The 24880-nt window shown below is 36.6% G+C and overlaps 2 protein-coding genes and 1 long non-coding RNA gene across 4 annotated transcripts; all 3 read left to right on the top strand.

Moving 5' to 3' along the window:
• Positions 1–2813: 2813 nt before the first annotated feature.
• caiap (CARD- and ANK-containing Inflammasome Adaptor Protein) lies at positions 2814–6858 on the top strand. The gene is made up of 2 exons (XM_059513551.1): positions 2814–4245; positions 5649–6858. Exons 1-2 carry the CDS (start codon positions 2845–2847, stop codon positions 6498–6500), a joined length of 2253 nt encoding a protein of 750 aa, XP_059369534.1. The 5' UTR covers positions 2814–2844; the 3' UTR covers positions 6501–6858.
• Positions 6859–7907: 1049 nt separating this feature from the next.
• LOC132106992 (uncharacterized) lies at positions 7908–10994 on the top strand. The gene is made up of 2 exons (XR_009424218.1): positions 7908–8014; positions 10250–10994. It is a non-coding gene; the product is annotated as an uncharacterized LOC132106992 (long non-coding RNA).
• Positions 10995–20094: 9100 nt separating this feature from the next.
• On the top strand, positions 20095–22526 carry faslg (Fas ligand (TNF superfamily, member 6)). 2 transcript variants are annotated; one of them, XM_059513114.1, is made up of 4 exons: positions 20095–20728; positions 21494–21543; positions 21643–21699; positions 21789–22526. In XM_059513114.1, exons 1-4 carry the CDS (start codon positions 20433–20435, stop codon positions 22193–22195), a joined length of 810 nt encoding a protein of 269 aa, XP_059369097.1. In that variant the 5' UTR covers positions 20095–20432; the 3' UTR covers positions 22196–22526. The 2 variants fall into 2 exon arrangements, with proteins under 2 accessions (XP_059369097.1, XP_059369098.1); XM_059513115.1 differs by having other exon boundaries at positions 20097–20729; positions 21498–21543.
• Positions 22527–24880: the final 2354 nt, after the last annotated feature.

Genomic DNA, 24880 nt, shown 5'->3' on the forward strand with positions numbered 1-24880 from the left:
TAAGAAGCAAATATATAGCAGACAATGTAATAACCTTAGTGTAATTCATAGAATTACAAAAAAATATTTTGCTACCTAAAAGTTAAAGATTTTTTGTGTCACGCATGCATCCATGTCTATTTTCTCTCATATTAAATATAAAACGCATGTGGACTGATATTTTTCCAATGTCTGGACTCCTTTATTAATGGAGTGTATAAACAGACGTTTCAATATATTGGTATTAAATGCATTTTCTGAGAATTTATATGTCTAAGTTTTCTAAGTTTTTTTAAGGTTTTACTGCAAATGTCGAAATGCGCGCTCTTTGGTCCATCAGTGCTTGAGTCACTGATCACATTAGAATAAAATATCTCATAATAAAATACAAAATTGACTGATTTATAAATGTATATGCATAGTTCTCATCAGTCGGAAATACATACATACATATACATATACATATACATATATATATATATATATATATATATATATATATATATATATATATATATATATATATATATATATATATATACCCCCTGTTCCAACGTCTATGCTAGTAGTGACATGTTTTGGGAGAGAATGCTTGTTTAGCAAAATCCACATACAGGTTGGAATATAGCTACAAGCAGAGGATGTAAAAAAAAAAAAAGAAAGAAAATGAATAAAAAAACACAATTGAACCCATAATAGTTATTCAACAGTAGCCTAATAATGACAACATGTATTCTGATTATGAACGGGCTAATATATATATATATATTAAAACAGGAAAATGATTAGACCTAACTTTCAAATGCAATAACACAGCATCTAACAAACAATCATCATCATCATCATCACAATGTAGAAGTAAATCGTAGAAACAAAGTATTAATTTCTTTTATCATGGGCATATTATTGTGTCGTGTTTGCCTACAAAGGTGTTCATAAAACAATTTCAGCAGCAATCCTTGCACCAGAAGAGGGCGCCGTCGGCTTGCATTCTATTAATCTGAACCAGTTCTTTTTTATTAATACCAAGTTTCGTAAGATAATAGTTCATGAAATATCAACATTACGTTCAAAAAGGTAAGATTACATGCAAAGCACTATTTCGATTTTTTTATTTTATATTTATTATTATTAAAACAATAAATGATTTTGATTGAATCTACCGCGGTGAATATGAAAGTTTGCAAGAAGTAATAATAGCATAATAATAAAATATTCATTAATTTAACCTTTTCGTATATTAAAGAAGCCAAACAGTGCATCCTTAAAAAGCAAATAAACCCTGGGTTTCTCTGAAGAAGCCCCTTGGATAAACGACGAGTTTCTTTTGTGATTTCAGTTTCTTGGATTCTGCTCAGAGACTTTACTTCTGCTTGAAGAAACCAGTCTTCTCTGAATTCAATACACGACAGGAGGTGAAACATATCAGAATTTATATTCACCTAAAATATCTAAAATAAAAAAGTACATTAATTTAAAGACTATAATATACATGCATAAAATTATCATAATTGATCTCTCCTTGGTCAAATACTTATTAAATGTTTTAATTCCCATTTATGATCGCAAGCCTGTATTGCCTCGTTTTCTTGTTCTTTATTTTTGACGTGTGTCACCACACAGAAAGGAGGCAGATATAAAACTCTAATTTCATATTCAGGTCACCAACACAGATTAATATTTAGCATCTTTTAGATCCTCTTATTTCACTGCCCAAATTTAGTAAACGATGACATCATACCGGAAAATCGGCACCTACCTATCCATATAAGGCAAGAGCGCGATCGGAAGACCTACGCCATCTGAAGGTGAGTGTGTGTTACTGGAAGAGGAACTCCTCGGCTCGGACTGATCTCCACAAGATTGACTGACAGACCTTTATTGCACTTTTAGTTTTGGGAACAAGGGTATTGATCATTGAACCAACGCATGATCAAAATACAATAACGCAAAGTCAAGCAAGGACTTTCCTAGAATGCATATATTTTGTTTACAAGAAACTATGAGCAAAGTCACTGAAAAGCGACCTGCTTTATAGCTACTTAAAGTACAATTAGGTTACACAATATCATGTGGTCATACACATATCATGTTCAAGTTTAACAAGCCTAAAGCTATACTAAAGGCAGTAAATGTTCTTTTCAAGATGACAACACCATAGCGAAAATAAAGAAATAAATTATATATATATATATATATATATATATATATGTGTGTGTGTGTGTGTGTGTGTGTATTCTATTATATGCAATTAGCTGAACACTCAAGTAAATGCATTTGTAGTTACACGCAATGATGAAGTTGCAACTTACACAAAATAAATGCAAAAGTCACAAAACATGATTTAAAAAAAATAAAAGTGTACTTTAAGTACACTAAGATGGCTTCTTATATTTGATTAATTTGAAGTATTATTACCAGTGCAAATTAAACACAATAGAGCTCACTTCTTTTTCACAAGGGTGATAATCTGAAAAACGGCCCTGTTGTTCTTACACTATAAACTCAAATACAAAAGATAATCTGTGTCATGGTTACAGTATCCATGCAGCAGGTCTCTTGTAAAATTAGATACGGCAGGAAATCTAAACAGAGAAATTGACTGTGCATTTTATATAAAAAAATAAAAAAATAAAATGTAATTACCAAGATAAATTACCAATGTTCCTTTTATTGATTGATAGTTTTAAACATTAATCATTTGTATCAAGATGTTACAAATCGTTATGCTGATTTTTACTTTTGTTTACTTAATAGCTTGTTGCCAAGATACAATTTGTTCTTAGTGATAAAGACAAGAGAACTAAGTTCTTTCAGGAACAGCTCTGCTTTTCCAAAGCTCACTGCTTTCCTTCAGAGGCTGACATGGGTTCAACCAGCTTTACCAATCCTTATGCGATTGAAGTTATTCAGATGAAGAAGAGCGAGCTGGTGAGTGGCATTTTGAATACAGAAGATTTGCTGGATCTCCTCATTTCAAATGGAGTTCTTCAACCTGACAGCCGAGCGCTGATGTCCAGCATCTCTGCGCGAGAGGAGAAGAACTCCAGGATGTTGAACGTCTTGATCTCAAGAGGAGAGCGTGCCTGCCGCATCTTCTTCTACCCTTGTCTGAAACGAGTTGAACCTGACCTTTACCAGTACATGAGAACGTATGTAGGTGGAGTTAATGAGGGCATTAGAGATGCACGGAGACAGCTGATAGGATATCTGCTGGAGAAGGACAAGCAGGGTCTTGTCAAATACTCAAAATCCAACAAGGACCCAACTCCCGAAAGAATCCAACCGAAGTCTCTGACGAATAAGGCTACATCTTCAACAGAACAAGTCAAACAAACCCCCAAAACTGAAAGTGAGCATGATGCCATCATCAAAGCTGTAACCTCAGGGGATCTACATCTCCTCCAGGAGCTTCTCAGAGGATTGGATGTCAATACTGTTTTCTCATCCACTGATACTCTGCTGCACCTCGCTGCTGAACATGGTAAGGAGGCCATTGTGTATTTTCTGCTCAGACAAGGGGTGAAACTGAACCTGAAGGACAAGGAGGGTCGTACTGCTCTGCACAGAGCGTCAGAACGAGGCTGCACTGCTGTTGCTCTGGCGCTTGCGAAGGCTGGTGCAGACATCCATGCTACGGACCTAATGTCAAAGTCTCCTTTGCATCTGGCTGCTCAAAATGGACATGAAAATACGGTTAAAGCTCTAGTGAATGAGGAAAAGAAAAGCCTCAAGAATCAGACAAAAGTTCTGCACATGGTTGCCATTGAGGATGACGCAACACTGGCAGAGGTTCTTCTGCGAAATGGCGCTTTAGTAGATGCTAGAGATGGCCAAAGGAAGACGGCTCTCTATCACGCTGTTCGACACGGAAATGAGAAAACTGCCAGTGTGCTGTTGAAGGCCGGAGCACAGGTGGACTCTGTGGTCATGGACGCTGCTTTTGAGCTCAACAGGAAGTCTCTGTTGTCTCTGTTTTTGCAGTATGTCCAGAAGTCCATGTCTCAGAATGAGATCACCGCTGCTCTTTTTAAAGCGGTACAGAAGAACTTGGATGGGGTTGTGGCTGCGCTAATTGATCATGGTGCGGATGCTAATATTTGTAACGAGCTTGGATACACACCTATGCTTCTAGCCGCAGAGCTGGGGAATGCTGAGGCCTTCAAAGTGCTGGTCTCAAAAAAGGCTAGACTCGATGAGAGACTGCCAAACCAGATCTCTGGGCTTCACCTGGCTACCCAAAGTGGCAGTATGCAAATAGCACAGGTAAATGACTTTTTAAAAAATTTAATAAATAAATAACGAGTCCACAAGGGGACTGCATTTGGGTTCATTGAAGATTTTAGAGGAAAAACACAATAAGCTGGAAAATAGACAATAAGATTTCAAACATATATATATTTTTAGGGCTGCCTAAATTAAATGTATGTTAAACAAATAATTGAATGCTTTATTTTTTTAAGTTTACTGAATTTGATATTGATACTGATATATTTTATTTTAGATTTACTGTTTCATTCCGAAATAAAGAGACTAATTATCATTAGTCTCTTGAAACTGACAGCCCAGACCAAGTCTTTCATTTAAAACTAAAAAAAAGGCAATAATACAATCAATATACCATTAAGTAATAATACTACAATAAATTATTACTTAGTAGAGGGAAAATATGATGCAGCTTACAAGATAATCATTTTCAGGATTATATTTTAATATACAGTACAGACCAAAGTTGGACACACCTTCTCATTCAAAGAGTTTTCTTTATTTTCATGACTATGAAAATTGTAGAGTCACACTGAAGGCATCAAGGGCTATTTGACCAAGAAGGAGAGTGATGGGGTGCTGCGCCAGATGACCTGGCCTCCACAGTCACTGGACCTGAACCCAATCGAGATGGTTTAGGGGTGAGCTGGACCGCAGACTGAAGGCAAAAGGGCCAACAAGTGCTAAGCATCTCTCGGGGAACTCCTTCAAGACTGTTGGACGACCATTTCAGGTGACTACCTCTTGAAGCTCATCAAGAGAATGCCAAGAGTGTGCAAAGCAGTAATCAAAGCAAAAGGTGGCTACTTTGAAGAACCTAGAATATGACATATTTTCAGTTGTTTCACACTTTTTGTATATAATTCCATATATAATTCCACATGTGTTAATTCATAGTTTTGATGCCTTCAGTGTGACTCTACAATTTTCATAGTCATGAAAATAAAGAAAACTCTTTGAATGAGAAGGTGTGTCCAAACTTTTGGTCTGTGCTGTATATACTATAAAATATTACTATTATATTATAACAATATAATATAAATAAATATAATATTTATTTATAATGGCAAACAAACAAACACAAAATAATGATCTAATTTAATTTAAGGAAAAAAAAACTTTTTTTTTTATTATTTAAGAAATTATACAGCTGCCTTTACATTTTGGGTCCTTTGCAGGGGTGCATGTAAACATTATCTAAAGCATATGGCAAAAATAAATGCAATTTTTATGGGTGATGAAAGCTGATGTCATCATACTTGGGGGCATCATCCTGGGCAACAAAAAAAGTTTGAAAACCCCTGAAACAGAGAATTAGACTAAAAAAGATCCCTTTGGGACACTAAGCTATGTTAAGTGATACTTATTTTAATAATACATTTAAATCTTCTGTTCTACCCCAGATATTGTTGGATAAGGGTATAGACCCCAACATCAATGGCCCTAAAGATCAGACCCCTCTCCATCTAAGTGCATTACATAACCAGCCAGCGTTGATGGCACTGTTGTTGCATGTGGGGGCTCAGATTAACGCCATCACACAGGATGGGTTCACTGCCCTGCACCTCGCCAGCCAGAGCGGCCACACCGAAGCAGTCGCACAACTGCTAGAGGGCAAGGCCGACATCCACGTCAAGGACAAACAGGGAAGAACAGCCCTGCACTGGGCGGCATCGCATGGTGAAGTGGGCGTCATACAGCTACTACTCACTTCTGGGAGTGACACCAATGCCACTGAAAAAGAGAAGAAGACCCCACTGCACCTAGCTGCAATGGAGGGACACACCAGGGCAGTTTCAGCGCTGCTGGCTGGTAAAGCTAAAGTCGGAGCTAAGGACATGGATGGCTGCTCTCCTCTGCATTATGCTGCTCGAAACGGGAAGGAAAGAGCAGCTAGAGTGCTTCTCGCATCTGGTAAGCGCAAGATTGTGGATGATAAGAACGTGTGGAGGAGGACTCCTCTGCATTTAGCTGCAGAGCATGGTCATGAGCTGCTGGTGGATCTTTTACTGGAAAACGGTGCCAAGATCAACTGCCTGGATAACAATAAAGATACACCGCTGCACTACGCATGCCGTGATGGGCATGTTGGAACAGTACAGAGACTACTAAACTGGACAAATGGAGAACGAGCGAACCTACAGGCAACTAATAATGTGAATAAAAAAGTGCTTCAGGTGGCAGAGGCAGAGGACACACAGGCTCACCAAAACATTAGTACCCTGCTAAAGAAAAAGATGTTCCTTGTGAAATAAAACTAAACATATACTGTAAAACTGGAGAATCTTAAATATGTTTGTCAGAAAGTCAAGTAGAAGTCACCTCAACCAGTTAGCAGCTTCTACTATTTGCATTATCAGACTGATTTTAGAAACATTAAGTTTAAAGTGAAACTGTCATTAGTTTGATGTAGCTATACTAATATTATCTAAATGATTTAATGGTTATAACGTTTGCTTATCAATGATAATCTAATAAAGCATTTCATAGTTTCGTCAACAGGTGTCACCGAAACACAGCATTTAGGAACTTCGACATGAACATGATCTACATTTAAAGTTTTACATGGTATACATCCAGCTAAAAGTGTGTTAGAGAGGTTTAAGTTAGAGATTGATTATTCATGTCATTTTTGCTCAATGGAAAACTAATCTATTGTCCATCTGTTCTGTAATTATATATACACAAAACATTTTCTGGGTGGATGTGGAAAATGTAATTAGAAGGAAAACAAATGTTATATTTAAATTAAATAATTTTGATACACACACACACACACACACACACACACACACACACATATATATATATATATATATATATATATATATATATATATATATATATATATATATATATATAATTCCAATTAAAATAAAAATAATAATAATAGTTTTAATTTTATTGTACAACTGTTTATTATTTTGGGGAAATGTAATATACACAAGAAGAAATGGTCAGGATCCAAGCCAAATTTTATTCATTTTCTTCAGAAGACAAAGGACTACTGCACCAGTTTGGAGAACATTGTAAATAAAAAAGCAAGGAAGACTTGTCAATTTTTTTTAAGAATATTTAGTTTTTTGATGAATCAATCAATGGTTTGTCAACTCTGGCATGTTTTTTTTCTGTGCCTTAATATGTAAATTTCTGTTTATTATTGTATATTTCTGGTTTCTGGTTAATAAAAGGAATAATAAAAAAGAGACATGAACATGATCTTAAATATATGGGGAAATGAATGCAATTTCTGACGTTAGATTTACGCAAAAAGCGGTAGAAAAGGTTATGTAGATATGGTCACATATTTTACTCTAATAGCGTATATTTTTTTTTGGAAGTCAGTTTCTGTAAACACATAGCCTAACTTAAAGTCTTGCTAACAAAAGCTACTTAACATTAATCCATCCATGCCTATAAATGTCAGTTTTGGAGACAGAATTCACAAAACTATTATACTTTAAGATGGTTCTGTTGAATCCATAAAACGACACTTTTAGAGAAAACACACGTTTGCGTTATCGGACGTTTGGCTGAAAACCTTAGTTACTCAAATGGTTCTTGTGACAACTACACTTCATAAACCGATATAAACGTAATATTATATACCTTTGGGGTTAAAAGACTGACATAGGTTGAAATACCGTGTCACGTGACCGTCGCCTTCCTTGTCACGTGACTCTGTGTTGACGGAAATGCTTCAGGAATGGCGAGAAACGAATAGAAGCAGTTTGGAAAACTGAATCGACTGTCGCTCCAGAAAGAGAGAGTAGGTATGAGACGCATTTCTATGACCCCGCTTGTCATAAATGACAACAATGTCTTATTAATGGACTTCTTGTCACGCAGGCAACATTAAACTCCGTGGCAGCAGTTAAGAAGTGGATGCATCAAAAAGGAGATTACTGTCTGTAGATACTGAACATACTGTCAAAAGTACTGAAAAAGTAGGGAAATAGTACCATCTGTCGGCGTAGAAAGGACTAAAGCAAGGCACAAAATAAAGATAAAAAAAGAAATACTACTTTTGAAACGTCTAAATTATTCAAATTAAAGGAAGGTGTTCAACCACTGTGTGCATTACATGAAATAATAACAACTAATTTCCAGTTAATATACATTCAAATTCACTGATTAAATTCATAATTAAATACAAAGTAATTTTTTAATAAAGTAAGTTTTTAATACAAAGTAACTGAGAATAATACACATTTTAAAATTTATGGTTCTGATTCCTCAAAACAAGTCTGGTTACTCAACAATATTACTAATTATTTTAGTACTTATTCTGAAACAAACGCTGTTCTTGTAGTATTTACTGCCCTCAGCAGTCTCTTGGCAAATATGATATGATTTTTTTTTGTGTGTGATTTTAACAGAACAGATTTTTTCAAAATGACAAATACATTCAATACTTGTAAAAGGTATTTTAAAGGTATCATAAATATAATTAATTCATTGTATGCTTGTAAACAATAAATGTAAACTCTGATCTGCTGATCTTATCTTCTTAAACCAGCCCAGTCAGAGCAGCTCAAACTAATTGCATAAAGAATATGATGCATTAATTTTTATTTATTTTTTGGGATAAAAGTTACCCAAAATCAATGTTTGAGCAAGTACATAACCAGCCAGTATTCAAAACTTTCACCTCACTTTAGCCTGATCCACAACGGTAAGTTTCTAATAATATTTTGTAATTTGAGTGGTACTGGTGGGAATTTGTGAAAAATTCGAGCATGCCACCGCATCATTTCACACATGCTGCAGGTGGCTGATCGTTTAGCAGGGGTGTTTAGTTCCAACCCTGCTCCAACACACATACAAATATGCCTAAATGACTTGACTAGCTGGATCAGGTGTGTTTAATTAGTTACAGTGACAACATTTTTGTATCCTGGTTATGTAACTGTTACATTAGGGCTGTGCAAATAAAAATCGAATGCGAATGTCATGCACATCAGTAAAGCCTGTTTCATAGCTTGTCTGTGAACAAAGGCTCTGTGTAGTAAATGCTGCTCCGTGTGACAGCAGGTGATGGAGATTTACTGCTAGTCACAGAACCGGCTTTACTGATGAGATGTGCATGGTAATCGCATTCGATTTTTATTTGCACAGCCCTACATTACATGTATTCCGTTGGATATGATGACCTATGGTGGACAGATAAGAGGTTAATTCCTAACATGGTAACGAGCTTGAAGCCTTACAGTTCAGTACGCACAGTGTTTCCCATACATTGATTTATAAGTGGAGCCCAACAAAAGTCTTGGACTTTTGGACTGAAATATCATGAGCACAGCATGTTTCAAAATCAAAACACAGCATGAGTGTTTTTAATATCACTGTATCTCTGAAGGAAACTTACTGTCTTTAGAAAATTTTGGATGTCATGTTCATTTAATCTTGCATGTAATGCCTGATAAAGCAGTGTTTGTGAGCGGAGAAATGTTTTGTGTACAGCCATTACCGGGGAAACCACAATTTTTACCGCTTCAATAGCACCTCCTGCTGGCAGAGAATGAATTTGCACACACACACACACACACACACACACACACACACACACACACACACACACACACACACACATACACACACACACACACACATATATATATATATATATATATATATATATATATATATATATATATATATCCCCTGGGGGAAGTGTGTAGTACTGTAGAAAGTGTAGGTCTGCTGGAAACTCTGAAATAGGAAGATTTTAAATTACATCAACTGGGTCAACCCAATGTGCATAAACTGTATAAATGATGTGTACTATATCAGTTATATTATATGAACTTTGTGGTTGTACAAATACAGCCTAAGTGTTTGATACTGATCTTGCACATTTATTGCATGTCATGCACAATCCAAAAGTGGAATGCATGGTTTATTTGATCATGAGTCTCTCACATTTGGGTAGGAGAAAACTTCTATCTGTTGATTTGTTGATAATAGTTGTGAATATTTACAGCTTTGCATCTGTATTTTGCAGCAGTCGCTGTTATCTCACTACCCAGACAGGAAGATAGATGATTTCCGTCAGCATCATGATGAACTGGAGACCCAATAAAAATGTTTCCTAAAGAAACTATGCTCCCTGTACCCTACCTGCAAATGCAAGCCTTGGAAAACTCGAGCATTTGCCAAGAGGAGGCAGGATTCAGTCCGCAATCAAAACACCTGTCAGTTTATGCTATTATAGTCCCAGTCTTTGTTTGACAATGCCAAAATTGTATATTTAAAGGAGTAGTTCACTCAAAAATGAACATTTGTTGAAAATTTACTCACTCTTAGGCCATCCAAAATGTAGATGAGTTTGTTTCTTCAACAGATTTTGAGAAATTTAGCATTACATCAGTTGCTCACCAATGGATACACCGCAGTGAATGGGTGTCGTCAGAATGAGAGTCCAAACAGCTGATATAAACAGTAATCCACAAGTAGTCCAGTCCATCGGTTTACACCTTGTGAAGTGAAAAGCTGCGTGTTTGTAAGAAAGAAATCCATCACTAAGGCGTTTTAACTTTAACCTCTTGCTTCTAGCTAAAATGTGAGTCCATAATCCATAATAACACTTCTTCCAGTGAAAAGGTCCATCCCCTGTTGTCCTCTCATCCCAAAATCGTCCTTCAAATTTCTTTAGAACTACAGCTGGGCGATAACGATAATTATCGAAATATAAATTTCCTTGATAAAACGATAACAGTATTTCGTTAAATGTTTGATATAATGTTTATGCACCAAAAGCTGATCGAAACAGCACTACTCATTTGAGATGCGCGACACGGACCGTCTATTCACTCGGCTCGAAGTTTAGGCGGCGGCGCTGCGCAAGCTCACTAGAGGTAAAACGTTTACTTGCTGATGATGAGTAAACAGCATTGTGAGATCCAGTGTGAAGCACTTGACATGGCTTAAAGTTCTCCGGCACCGTGCCAGATTTCCGGCGTGCAGCGTCTGGGAAAAAAATGATCCTACATTTTAAAAAAAGCCCTGATGAAGGGAGAAGCACAACAAAAAGCTGCGAGGCGCAATGGTCAAAGATGTCCATCTAGCGCATATTTACATAGAAAAGCTAATTATAAAGCAGCAGAGTTTTGCAAACAGTTCAAAGTAATCATCTCATCTCCATAAGAACGATATGATTGCCAGAACATATTTACCAGGATTTTTGAAAAGGTCCTGTTCACATGAGCTATTAATGGTTACTTAGCAGTAATTTACCAGTGAAGATTGCATGTGTGAAAGGGGCTAAACTCTTCCTCTGTATATGTAGTGAATTTTAATTAACATTCATCTGGAAAAACAGTGTGCATTATCTCACTAAATTTGTAACGTAAATCATTTATAAACCTTTGCCAACACAAGAGAATACATCGCGATTTCTAAATAAAAGTTTATGTCTGTGGCCAAATATTAAAATGTAATTGATTTAAACATCCTTTTTAATCATGCTGTAAAGTGAAACATCACCAGGCCGTAGGCGCCCTCTGCAGGTATTGTTCATATTATGTTTCGTAGTTTAGCCATATTACATTGTGTATTTTAACCGTATTGTTCAATACAGTCGTGTAATTTCTTGGTTTTGATATTTTATTTGATTTTTATTTTGATAGGTTTTGGTCTGTTTGTGTTACTAAAATATATCAGATTACTCAGTTATCAAAATAATCAGTAGATTACTTGAACACCAAAATAATAATTAGTTACAGCCCTAAATTAGTTAAAATATTTCTAAATACAACTGCATTATTTTACTTTTTGTAATTAAAAGACAAATATTTTGTTATATATATATTTTTTAATAGTATTAAAATATTGTCTTGTTCTAGTGAACCAAGTATCTCTATATATATATAAAATGGAGAAAGCAATTTATTGATGGAGGACCTAAGTCGTCAGAAATTAAAAAAGCCATAATGATGGATTTGTTTATTACAAACATGCCCCTTTTCACTCACAAGATTTTAAAGGGGTCATATGATGTGATTTCAAGTTTTCCTTTCTCTATGGAGTGTTACAAGCTCTCTGTGAATAGATAAGATCCATAAACTTTCAAAGACTAAAGTCTCAAACCCAAAGGGATACTATTTATAAAAGTCCACGCCCTCCTAAGATGGCTCAATCTAACACGCCCCCACATGTTAACATCATGATGTGGGAAGATTTGCATAACTCCGCCAAAATGTTTACGCAAAGAAAGAAAGCTTAACTTTAGTGTCGCTGCCAACACCATCGCCATGTCGTGGAGTCGCTGTGTGTTTCATTGTAAAATCCTAATACTTTGTTTAGCCTTCCAAAAGAGGAAACAACTAGAAATCAGTGGTTAAGTTGTATTTACAACACTTCAAGAACAGTTCAACTGTAATATTCAGATGTGTGCAGCACATTTTATGGAGGACTGTTTCCTGATCATAGGAGAGTAGATTACAATTCCAGCTGTTCTGGTTCACAGATTTTTATAACGTTTACATATTTAAAGGATTTGCCACTGATGATTCAGACGTGAGTTTTGAGCAGTGTAGAGTAGCGCTTGTTGTTTGACGTTTCTCCGATCACAAATGCAGACATGGTTTTATGTTTACACGGTCTTATTTGCAACGCAATGCGAAAAAGACAGTATAAGTCATTATAAATAGTAATTAAGTCCCCACTGGATGCAACAAATGCCTTGTTTGTAATGAGTTTTATTGGTTTTGTCTCTTTGCGCCAGGACAAGGTATCACAGGATTGTGAACGGTGTAACATTTCTGTCACATGCTTGAGGTATTCGACCAATCACAACACACTGGATAGCTGACCAATCAGAGCACACCTCAATTTTCAGAATGAGGAGCTTTGTATAAATCGATGCATTTCAAAAAGGTGGGGCATTGAGAGGAAACAATAATGTAGAGTATGTGGAAAATAATGTGTTTTTTTAACCTTAAACCGCATAAACACTTTTCATTACACCAAATACACAAAATAATGTTCTTTTTAGCAACATCATATGATCCTTTGTTGTGACATTTTTATCAGCTGTTTGGACTCTCGTTCTGACGGCACCCATTTACTGCAGATGATCCATTGGTGAGCAAGTGACGCAATGGTAAATTTCTCCAAATCTGTTCTGGTAAATAAACTAACTCATCTACGTCGTCGATGACCTGAGGGTGAGTAAAAGATTCTCATTTTTGGGTGGACTATTCCTTTAAAAGTTACATCATGACCTACATTTGTCCTGATGTCATGATGTCAGTACGTATGCTGATTGTATGTACGCAAGCATATTCAAGAACCTGTGGTTAATGTAAATCATATAGATGTCAGAATTAATGTACACCTTACTATAGCCCAAATATAGACCTAAATAGGGAAATAATGTGCAAATAAATGTAATAATGTGCCTTCGCAGTCCAAGCGGCCCTTGCAGAGAGGAAGAGGATGTTAATGAGGACATCAAACCAGAGGAAGCAGGAAACCGCATATCTCACTCTAAGAACTACGCACCCCATCAGCTCCTGCTCCTACCCCCCAAACCAGGACCTCCCGCTGTGCTTCGAGCAGACCCGACTCGCTGTGGCCAGTTCACGTGTGGCTCTCACCGGGCAGCAGCAGGACACCGTTACACTGGCACGAGTGCTGCCCAACCTCCAGAGCCTCCCGCTAGCACAGACAATAGCAAAAGAAGAAATACGTCAGCCTCCCAGTGCTGAAACAGCCCAGAGTACAACTGAACATTTACTGAGACTCAGCTGCTACTCCTCGTCCTCAGATGAGGAGAGATAGTTTAGTGAAATGAAACTTCAGTTCTTGAAATTATTCATTATGCAAATTAGCTTATTTTATTATTATTATTATTATGGTGCTGCATATTTAAAGGGATAGTTCACCCATAAATGAAAAATTGTTATCGTTTACTAACCCGTAAAATTTGGATCATGTATGGAAACACAAATTAGGATATTTTTAATGAGAAAGTCCATTGAAAGTCCAGGTAACCAAAACCAGAATCGACCAGCTTAAATATAAGTATTTTTGTGGATGAACAGATTTAATTTGCACACACAAGAACCAGTGAGGTTTGTTTTTAACCTGTGATGCACAAAAGTCTGTGTTTATCATATGGGATTTGCGATATGTTTGTATGTTTTATAAGTAAATAAAAGCCTATATTTACTCTGTTCATCAAATAAGGAGTCCCTTCAGAAGGCTTGGATTAATCCAGTCAGTTGATATGGATTTGTTTTATGTATTCTTAATATGGATCTTTTTAAGCTTTGGTTACCTGTGCTTTCAATTTATACACAGAAACCTCTTATTAATTTGACAGAATTAAATTTTTTTGGGTGAAGTATCCCTTTTAACATTTGATATTTGAAATATATCTGATGAAAGCATGGAAGTGAAACTTGAAAGTAAAACATTTTCGAGTGAAACCTGAAAGCTGTACATAACCTGTGTTTGTGTGTTTATACTATTTGTCTTATTCCGGCTATGAATGTGTTAAGCAGTTTTACGAAGAGAACGGAAATGGCTGAGATGTGGTTAAGAGCAAAACTCTGAATGGGATATAAGTGATAACTTGTCAAAAAACAAAATATGAAGTGTTTACAGTTATATAAATTAATCTGAGAAGTACGTCGTTGATATCCATAAAGTTTCAATTTCAACCACAAAGGTTTTTTACAGGTTGATGCCACATTTTAAGTGACATAACAAACATTCTGTTCACATTATATTCACTTGTACCAGACAAAATAAGTCATTTACTAGTGTTTTAGAAAATACAGAATACAAAACACTGATCTGAAGACCTGTTAATGAAATGGTTCAAAAACAGCCTTAAAAAAAAAAAAAATCATTAAAGCACCGTAAAGTCAATTCAAGAATCCTATTAGCTGAAAAATGCTTTGAACTTACAAGTGTACAGACCCATTTATGTGAGAGTATTGCTATACAAACCCCAAGGTTTCAGATTGACATGAGTTTTGATAATGCGTGCACCACAACAGGCCTGATTAGAATGACTGCAAGACTTTTAAAAGTTCAGTATTTGCAAAGACGCTGAGTCAGAGAGAGACAGAAAGATATCTGTGTTCACCCCAAAAAATACATAATTTTTCCAACAGTTTGGTAAGAGAACTAGAGCTTTGCGCTGCAGCCCACGGTCCAACCCCAAAACCCCTCATACATCAGCAGCAAGAATTGCTTAGGGCGACACTTCTGGGAACTGAGCAAGAGCAGAGCGTTGTTACCAAGCAGCAGTGGTGATGTCTTACTCATTCAGAATGCCTTTGTGTGACTTCTAGCACCATTTTGTGCTACATTCACTCACACGGCAGACAGGGTTTCCCATACCTGTGAGGTGAAGTAAGAAAACTGATGCAATACTGATCACGTCAGTTGTCAAATTGAGCAAATGCTTCCACTGTGGAATTTGCAACAAAGATTTTTTGTCATCCATGACATTGAATTTCCTTGGAAAAGGCTTTGCTTGCAGTATACGTTTTGAATTCCCCACAATGGTGCGTGTGTAAGTGTGTATTTGAATACATGTTTTACTATAATCGAAACATGGTTATTGTATCAGACTCACTGAGTTCTGTATTGATTCATTATAGTTAATCTTAAAGCTGAAAATTTGGACACATGTATGTGCTTATTAAGATAATTACAAAAAATGGGTAATAACTAGGTACTAACCTTGAACCACCCAAACCTAACCATAAAATATTTAGTTACCTTATATTATCCAGTAATTTCTTAAATCTAAACTATATAGCATTTGGAAATATTCAACTTTCAGTTTTAATTTGAGTTATTTTAGTACCCCAAGTTAAACTGAAAATCAGAAATGTTGCCTTAGCAGATTTTTGTTTATTTATTTATTTATTTATTCTTTTTCAATTAAAGTTTTCTTTAAGTAGTTTTTAGGCTAGATATTTAATTGAATATTTGTATATAATAATTGTATTATAAAAGTTTTTAGTTTAAAATGTTTCACAACATTCAATAGTAATCAGACCTCAACAATTATGGTAAGTTCTTTAATTACTGGCTTTTGCAGCATCATGTGTGCGATATGATCACAATATTCCATTTGACGATTTTTGTGGCATCACAGATATGGGAAATCATAACTTGATCCACTTTTGCTTTTGCTCATGGCAGTAATGCAAATTTCCACTGTTGGGGAGTTTACACTGCAGTAGCTGAAACTCCTCGAATGCAAACAAGCAATGACATGATACATATCCATGGACTTAAAACAGTAAAAGAAGGGAGCACTTTTGGGGAAAAGGAGCACAGAAAGGTACATGTTGACCAATTTATGACAATACTAATACTTTAACATTCTTCATGATGAATAGCATGAGAAGTGGGTATATGAGATTGAGGCCAAGCTACTGACAAAAATGGCAGATTTTTCCGGGAAGGCCTAACAGTGATGACTTGCAAAAGGTTATGCAGCAGGTTGAGGGGTTTAAGGTGATGCCTTTTCCTGTCTCGCTTGGTTTCAACCACATTATTCACCTCTATGTCATAGCCTTAACCATTCTTATACAGACCCCTGAGATTGCATACTGCAAGATCGAAAGCGCACGAACACAATCATATGCGCAGACAGACCGTTTCATGTGGCAGCTCCTGTTCTTTAGTGGTATCTCAAATTGGGTTTACTGAAACTCATTTTCCGCTGCATCACTGTTTACAAACACTTAAGCAAAACTCTAATGGTTAGATAGCATATGAGATGGAAAGTTATTTATTTAATAGTTTTAGATGCATGTTATTATTGAAAGTAAATGGTTCAGTGTTAAGCATATTTTCAATTCAGTTTTATTACTAGAGAACCTATAAGGGGGGGTTTACGCATCACTGTTTTCAACTAAAAACTAAATCTTTTTAGCATTTTTGGTCATTCATTTACACCACAATGCCAATTTGGGAGCTTGAAAACAAAATTTTGAAAACCATTTTCAAAGTTCCGCTGACATTTAGCATCTACATGTAAACAAACTATCACATCAGGCACGTGCAAATTAAAAGGTGTTGAGTCTATTCGCTTGTTAAGTCTGACGTCACGTGTCACCGCTTCCGTGTCCAAACGCTCTATCAGATGCCACGAGAAAACAACAAAACGTGCTAATATACAACCAAATTGGTTTATACAAAAGCACAGTATTTTTCTACCAAGTGTTATTGACATCTACTGGTCTGGCATGCATAATACAGTATTTTAGTTGTTTTCATGGATTCAAGTGAAAAAAAAACAAAAAACTTTTTCATGAGACCACAACTTTATTGGGAGAATGCAAAACTTTTGCGAGTAAACACAAAAGCATTAAAGGGATAGTTCACCCAAATGACCCTTATGTCATTCCAAACCCATAAGATCCCATCTTCTGAACAGAAATTAAGATATTTTTGATGGAATCCGAGAGCTCTCTGACCCTCCATAGACAGCTAGGATATTACCACCATCAATGCACAGAAACCTAGCAAGGACATTGTTAATATAGTCCATGTGACATCAGGGGTTCAACCGGAATTTTACGAAGCTACAAGAATACTTTTTTTTGAGGGTAAGTAATTAATGACAGAATTTTCATTTTTGGGTAAACTAATCATTTAAAACATAAATTGCTTAAAGGGATACTCCACCCCAAAATGAAAATTTTGTCAGTAATCACTTACCCCTATGTTGTTCCAAACCATAAAAGCTTTGTTCGTCTTCGGGACACTATTTAAGATATTTTGGATGAAAATTGGGAGGCTTAGTGACTGTCCCATAGACTGCCAAGTAAGTTACACTGTCAAAGTCCAGAAAAGTATGAATGGCATCATCAGAATAGTCCATCTCAGGGTGACCAAACATGCCATTTTCCCAAGACACATCCTGGCCAGGATTTCTATATTACCTAAAATATCCACCTTCTGGCTTTGTTTGCGCTGCGCAGACCAATTGTTGTATGACAAAGTACAAAGAACTCTAGACAGCAGACGGCTTCTTGTACTTTTGAATTACTCTCATGGTACTTTGATTTCACACATGATGTATAATCAGTGCTGCTTCAAGTCGAACTCTATGTACACGTATTTGCATCGCTTTGAACGTTCTCAGTAGATCCCACCTTCTCACGCACCACGATTGGTAGATTGCATACAATGTCTGCATGTTATGGGTCAAACGTTTATTACCTTCATTAGTATGAAAACAGGAAACCAAAGCCAAAACCTGGATATTTTAGGCAATATAGAAACTCTGGCCAGGAAGTGTCCTGGGAAAATGTCACATTTGGTCACCCTAGTCCATCTGCCATCAGTGGTTCAACCGTAACGTTATGGACCGACGAGAATAATGTTTGTACATACAAAGCACCATTTTTGCGAATCTAAGCTGTACGCAGGTGGCGTATGCTTTACTGTGTCAGCCTGCTTACTGCTCAGAATGCTGTAAGTCACCATTTCTTTTAAGTTTAACCATGTTTAATATCTAATAAAAGAAAAATACAAAAAGCCAAGGCAAAAAAATCTGCACACCAAACAAAGATCACAGTTCAAGGTCCTTGGAACTTTCATTTATTCCTGAAGATTTACACAGAGGTGACAGCAAAAACAAAAAATTGCACAAGGTCCCCAGATAATACTAATCCCGGTGAATAGGGCTGTAGAGTTGGAATCTTAGTTCAGCCAGGAATGAAACGTTAACTTTTTTGAATGTGTGTGCACAGTCACTTTTTTTGTTTGTGCACTTTAGTTTTTGTTGTCATCTCCATGCAAATCTTTAGGAATAAATGATAGTTCTTAGAACCTAGAACTCAATTCTCTATTCTCCATTCTCTAGGCTCTATGCGTTTTGGTGTGTGGATTTTTTGCCTGGGCTTTTTGTATTTTTCTTCTATTAATTGAATCTACACACCCAAATATAAACTTACTTTTTTACTTAACCTTACTTCCACAGAATTTTTTTTTATACTTTTCATTTAATATTTAATAAAAAACAAACAAAAAAATCCTTAATGAATGAATCAGACCGTTACTGAGTGGTGGGTTTGTCACAAAGTAACCCATCTGACAACTTGCTCTAAAGTTTCTATTTTCAGTCATCCTTTCTTTGTACATTATGTGATGGGTGACAGGAAGCTGGTGGTCTTTAAAAAGACATGTGACCCTTCTGAAGAACTCTTTCTAGGTCACAGGCAATCCTTTGCTTAATATGCAGATGATATGCAACACTGACCTATAGAAGAGCCTGAAACTTACAAGAAAGCAAGTTTGGATTTGTTTTACATCAACGGATGAGTGATTGACTGCATGAAAAACTGCACTAAAGCTTTTAACCAAATGGTCAAACCAAGGAAAGGCACAGTTTACTCTCAAATTACAACTATTCATTATTTTCTTTCTTCTATGTAACAAAAGATTGGTTTTAAAGAACTTTCACACACGCCTTTTTATACAAAATCACAGTTTGTTAGGGCTGGTTCAGCTACAAATATTAAAAAGCCCCATAAATGTAGTCCATATTACTCCAAATTGTGATTGAATAATTCAGTCCAGTCTATTGAAAAGACCCCATGTATTTACTGATCCTATTATTAATGATTTTTTTGATTTTTTTTGGATTTTTAACAATAACTTTTTTATTGTTACAGAAAAAAAACTTTAAATTTGAAACACATGAAGGTTAATGTAAATTGCAAAATTCTCATTTTGGGCTAAAGGGTTTCTTTAAGAAGTAAATCATAAATCTTATACTGTAAATCTTTTATTCGTATGCTACACTTAATTATAATTGCAAGAGCAGTTCTTGCCTGCAAGTGCAAAAAAAAAGTTTCCTGTCCATGATGTCACTATTATACCCTCTTCAGATACGACTTTATGCACATTGGTTTGCCACAATTGCATATGAATGCTGACATACCGACCATAAAATTCATAATTATCCATCCTGTGCATCAGTGTGCATGAGAGAAAGGAAGAAAGGATCAGAGACAGAGAATGAGAGAGAAAGACAGACATCTTGTGTGTGTGTGTGTGTGTGTGTGCGTGTGTGCACGTAAGTGTGGGTGGGAAGTCTTAACCACACTGAAGGACCTTTTTAAAACTGATGTTCAGCAACAACCTTTTCAAGACATACTCTCTCGTCACTCACACCTTCACACACACCTCTGAGCTCTGCAGACATGAGCAGTCACTCTGGCCACCCGTCCCGGCCGGTGTTCATGGTGGATTCTGACAGAGGTCACCCTAAACAACATCGTTATTACCATCAGCAGATGTCCAGACATGCAGAGCCACAGCTGGTGCCTTGCTGGACGTTCCCCCCTGCCCGAACTGAGATGAAGAGAAGGGGCTGGGGGGGAATGAATGCTGGGATGGCTTGGGTACTCACACTGATACTCCTGATGGTTTTTGCAGCCCTGGGACTGGGAGCCTATCAGATCCAGAGGTTACAGACTGAAGTGCAACAGCTGTCACAGGTAAGAGCTACTCAATACTGTATTATATTGTGATTTTAATATATAGATCAACTTTTTTATATACATCTGTATCTATAATACGAAAATACATCATTTAATGTATTCAATGACATTTAATTTCAAGAAAGATATCAAAAGTGAAACATTTCACAAAAAGAATAAACAAAATCAATAATACTTTATTAACCATTATGACACTTTTTGGTTAACAAATGTCACTGGATCATGCTCATAGTTAATGTGATGAACTACACCTGTGTCCTGGACACCTGTGTGAAATTAAAGCATTAAGGAAATACATGCAGAGAATTATGCTCTTTTACTTGAGTGGAATTAAAATCCATTTTAGGTGCTTAAATGCTTTACAGTGTACTCACATATGGACACATCTCAATTTTTAAGAGGTAAAAGCCTTGATAGTTACTCATACACCACCTGGAAAGCAGCCAAGAGCTTTATTATTTGTTTATGTAATCTGAATCTCTTTGACGTTCTGGAGAGTATAATTTTTCAGTTTCCATTCCATTGTGTGCACACGACTGAGTAGGACACTACAAGTGAGAAAAGAAAAATTGTGGTCACTGGTCACAAGGCTACAGGAAATCCTCTGCTTCAACAGTAGTGAAGTCTAACACCAACCTTTCTCATAACTAATAGTCAGTTCACATTAGTACATCTATGTTTGCAAAAAGACCCGTTTGAGAATATTTTTGAATGCACAATATGTGTGAACCATTTGTGACCCTTTCTTCTACCCTCCAATGGCAGGGAATGCCCGCACAAATGCAGAGCATCGCTCCACAGAGACAAGTTGGTGAGTTATGTAACCAAGTTACCAGTTATCAGCTTTATCCTGTGCTAAATCTTCTCTGGTTAACATGATGACTTGATTGCTCACTTTATCATTTGACAGGCCTGAATCCTGCTGAGCTGAACAGGAACAAACAAAAATCTGCTGCACACTTGATAGGTAAGATTTGGTCCAGAAGGCATTCTAAAGAAGCTTCTTACATTTTTTTTTTGCTACAAAACAATATCTTATCAGGATATATTGTTCAGGCCGTGCAGAACAGAGCACATCATCTGGTATTCTGAAGTGGGAAGCAAAATACGGCGAGGCCTTCACAGAAGGCATCAAGTACATCAACGGCGGCCTTCAGGTCAACGAGACCGGTTTGTACTTCGTTTACTCCCGCGTGGAGTTTTTCTCACACAGATGCCACCCCAAAGACTTTTACGTTCACAAAATGCATCTGCAGAGAAACAGCCACAACCGGACAATCATGGAAGATCACCGAGAGGGCTTCTGTTCTGCAGTGAGCGGACAGTCGTGGATGACCGGGAGTCACATAGCCTCGCTTCAGCATCTCAAGGAATCCGACTGGCTGTTTGTCAGTGTCTCACACCCCAATCTACTCAGCAAAAATTATCACAGCAACTATTTTGGCCTGTTCAAGATCCACTGATCAGTTAGGGGATGCTTAGGACATGATTGTGAGTTCAGATGAAGAGGTCAGCAGTCTCTGGACTACTCTGAGATCCTCAGAGCTTCATTGCAATGCAATCTGTCTGCTTGGCATTGTCAAATCACATTTGATTTTGAATGTATCGGTTGCATGTGGCTGTTAAGTTCTTTTGGAAGGTTGTGCAGAAGAGTTTCAGATTGGACGAACACTAATATGCTTCTGTATCAGGAGAAAGTAGATTCAATCCAAATATTTATTTTCTTTAAAAGTATGATTGTATATTAATATGATAAATTAGTAATATATCCATAATCTGGTCAATAAAGGTTTTAACTGCAAAAAAACTGTTGTTGATTTCAACTTTGAATCGAGGGAGGATGTCTCACTCTCGAGTGTGTCGAGGTGTTTCCATGGCCACTAGTATTTGCATGTGACAGTGGGTTGGTTGTCACTGGAAATTATGTTGATTTTTGGCTGAATGTTTCCAGAGCTATTGATTCTTAAAAAAATCTAAATCTTATTGTTGTATTCTAAATTAGGGACAGAGAAGAGCTCAGAGGTGACTGTGACTACAAAGAGTTTCTAGCCAGCTGTTTTTGAATATCCTCTATGTACCACAAAGGCAACTTTTTGCAAGGTTGCGTCATTTCTGCAAAAGACCCTCAGGTTGGCTTCACTGCAGGGTTTGCTGAACCACACATGAAGATTAACGGGTTCTGTGCAAGCAGTACACTTTGTACTTTTGTTTTCACACTTCCTTCCTGTGTTTAGTTAAAGCGTTAACAGGGGTCAAAAAGCTTTGATGAGAAATGAAAATGAAATATGCTTCTATCACTCATTCATTCAATTTCTCATGAGATACAGTGTTAAAGTTCTCAGTGTTGGTCTTAGTTGCCAGTATATTAACCATCTTAGTTGCCACACAATTTGAGTAGAAAGATCTCATCTCAAGAGTTTGTGCTTGAGTATTTTGTTGGGTTGGAGCATCAATGAAACTGTGTGTTATGCAGTACTGTGTTTGTTTTTGCCTTGTGAATCCATTACACCTCAATATTCCACTTACTATGAGGGGGAGTGGAAACAAGGCCTACTCTTTCATCACCTCCAACTCTTTTGGACACAGGCAAGCATGCCCACATTCTCTCTCTCTCACACAGACAAACACACACACACACACACACACACACACACACACACACACACACACACACACACACACACACACACACACACACACACAATCTACCCCATATGCCCCACAGAAGGTGACCACTGGAGAATAATCACTCACAATTCATCCACTTTCCTAAACTCTGCTTCAAATAAAAACTAAAGGACACAGATAGCACACAAATGGATATTTCACAATTCAGAATTACAGTTATTTATATCAATTCCTACTGTGTATGTTGATTTCAGTTTCTCACATCAGGTCAGTTCCAACCCTACAAAAAAGCTTTTAGCTCTACATGGAGTTAAACAATGCATAGATCTTGCATCTATAACCTACTGGATAAAAATTTGGACAATAATTCATTGATCTATTTTTTTTTATACTATCATTAAAATTCAAGAAAATTCAAGATTCTTATGATCATATTATGAAATATTATTGCAATTTTTTGTTTTAACATTAGTAATAGGAATATTTAATATTAATAGCATCCTTGAGTCACCAAGACCAACTGAAGGTGGTATAAATTAGCTTAATAAGTTTCATAATGAATCACTACTGCTCACCGCCCAGCATTAGGTGATAAGAAATGGCCAAAAAAAGGTTTGTACACTACACCAGTGGCATTGTGGGCTTGAGTTTTTTCACTTTAAGTTGGAACCACCCTTCCACTTTCCACGGTGTCCAACAAAGGTGCAAAAGAGGTGTCAGTCTAAATGCTATGAAGCCATCTGTTTTACCACATATTTCAAACATGCTCTTTTTCTAGGACATTTAGTTTCAAAAGATGGTATCAGTCCTGACCCCAAAGAAAGTGCTGATTGGCCCAGTAATATACAGTAGCCACAAAGGTGCATGCATCTGCTCATGCTTTTGCGATTTTATCAAAGGTTTTGCAGAAAAAGGAGCCATTTTACATAGAGACAAATGTAAAATTCTCTTTAGGACCACAATGCAAAGAGACTGTGCTGGTTAAAACAAGGTTAAGTATTAACATTTTCTTGTTAATGTGTAAAGAAGATCCAGAGACAGGCGAAATGTTAAAGGGTTAATTAACCCAATATTAAAAATTATGTCATTAATAACTTACCCTCATGTTGTTCCAACCCAGTTAGACCTCCGTTCATCTTTTGAAAACAGTTTAAGATATTTTAGATTTAATCCGAGAGCTCTCAGTCCCTCCATTGAAACTGTGTGTACGGTATACTGTCCATGTCCAGAAAGGTAAGAAAAACATCATCAAAGTAGTCCATGTGACAACCAGTTCACCGAATCGAGCTAAATCGTTTTAAACGGTTCGCATCTCCAATAAGCATTAATCCACAAATGACTTAAGCTGTTAACTTTTTTAATGTGGCGGACACTCCCTCTGAGTTAAAACAAACCAAGCTTTACCTTTTTTTCAGGCATACAGCTGAACCATGGGTCCATAAAGTTCCAGTTTGTTCTCATTAGTCCATAAAACATTATTCCAGAACAGGTCTATCCAAATTCATTTAACACTATTCAGG

The sequence above is a fragment of the Carassius carassius genome, chromosome 27 (genome assembly GCF_963082965.1).
Source record: "Carassius carassius chromosome 27, fCarCar2.1, whole genome shotgun sequence".
NCBI classification, from domain to species: domain Eukaryota; kingdom Metazoa; phylum Chordata; class Actinopteri; order Cypriniformes; family Cyprinidae; genus Carassius; species Carassius carassius.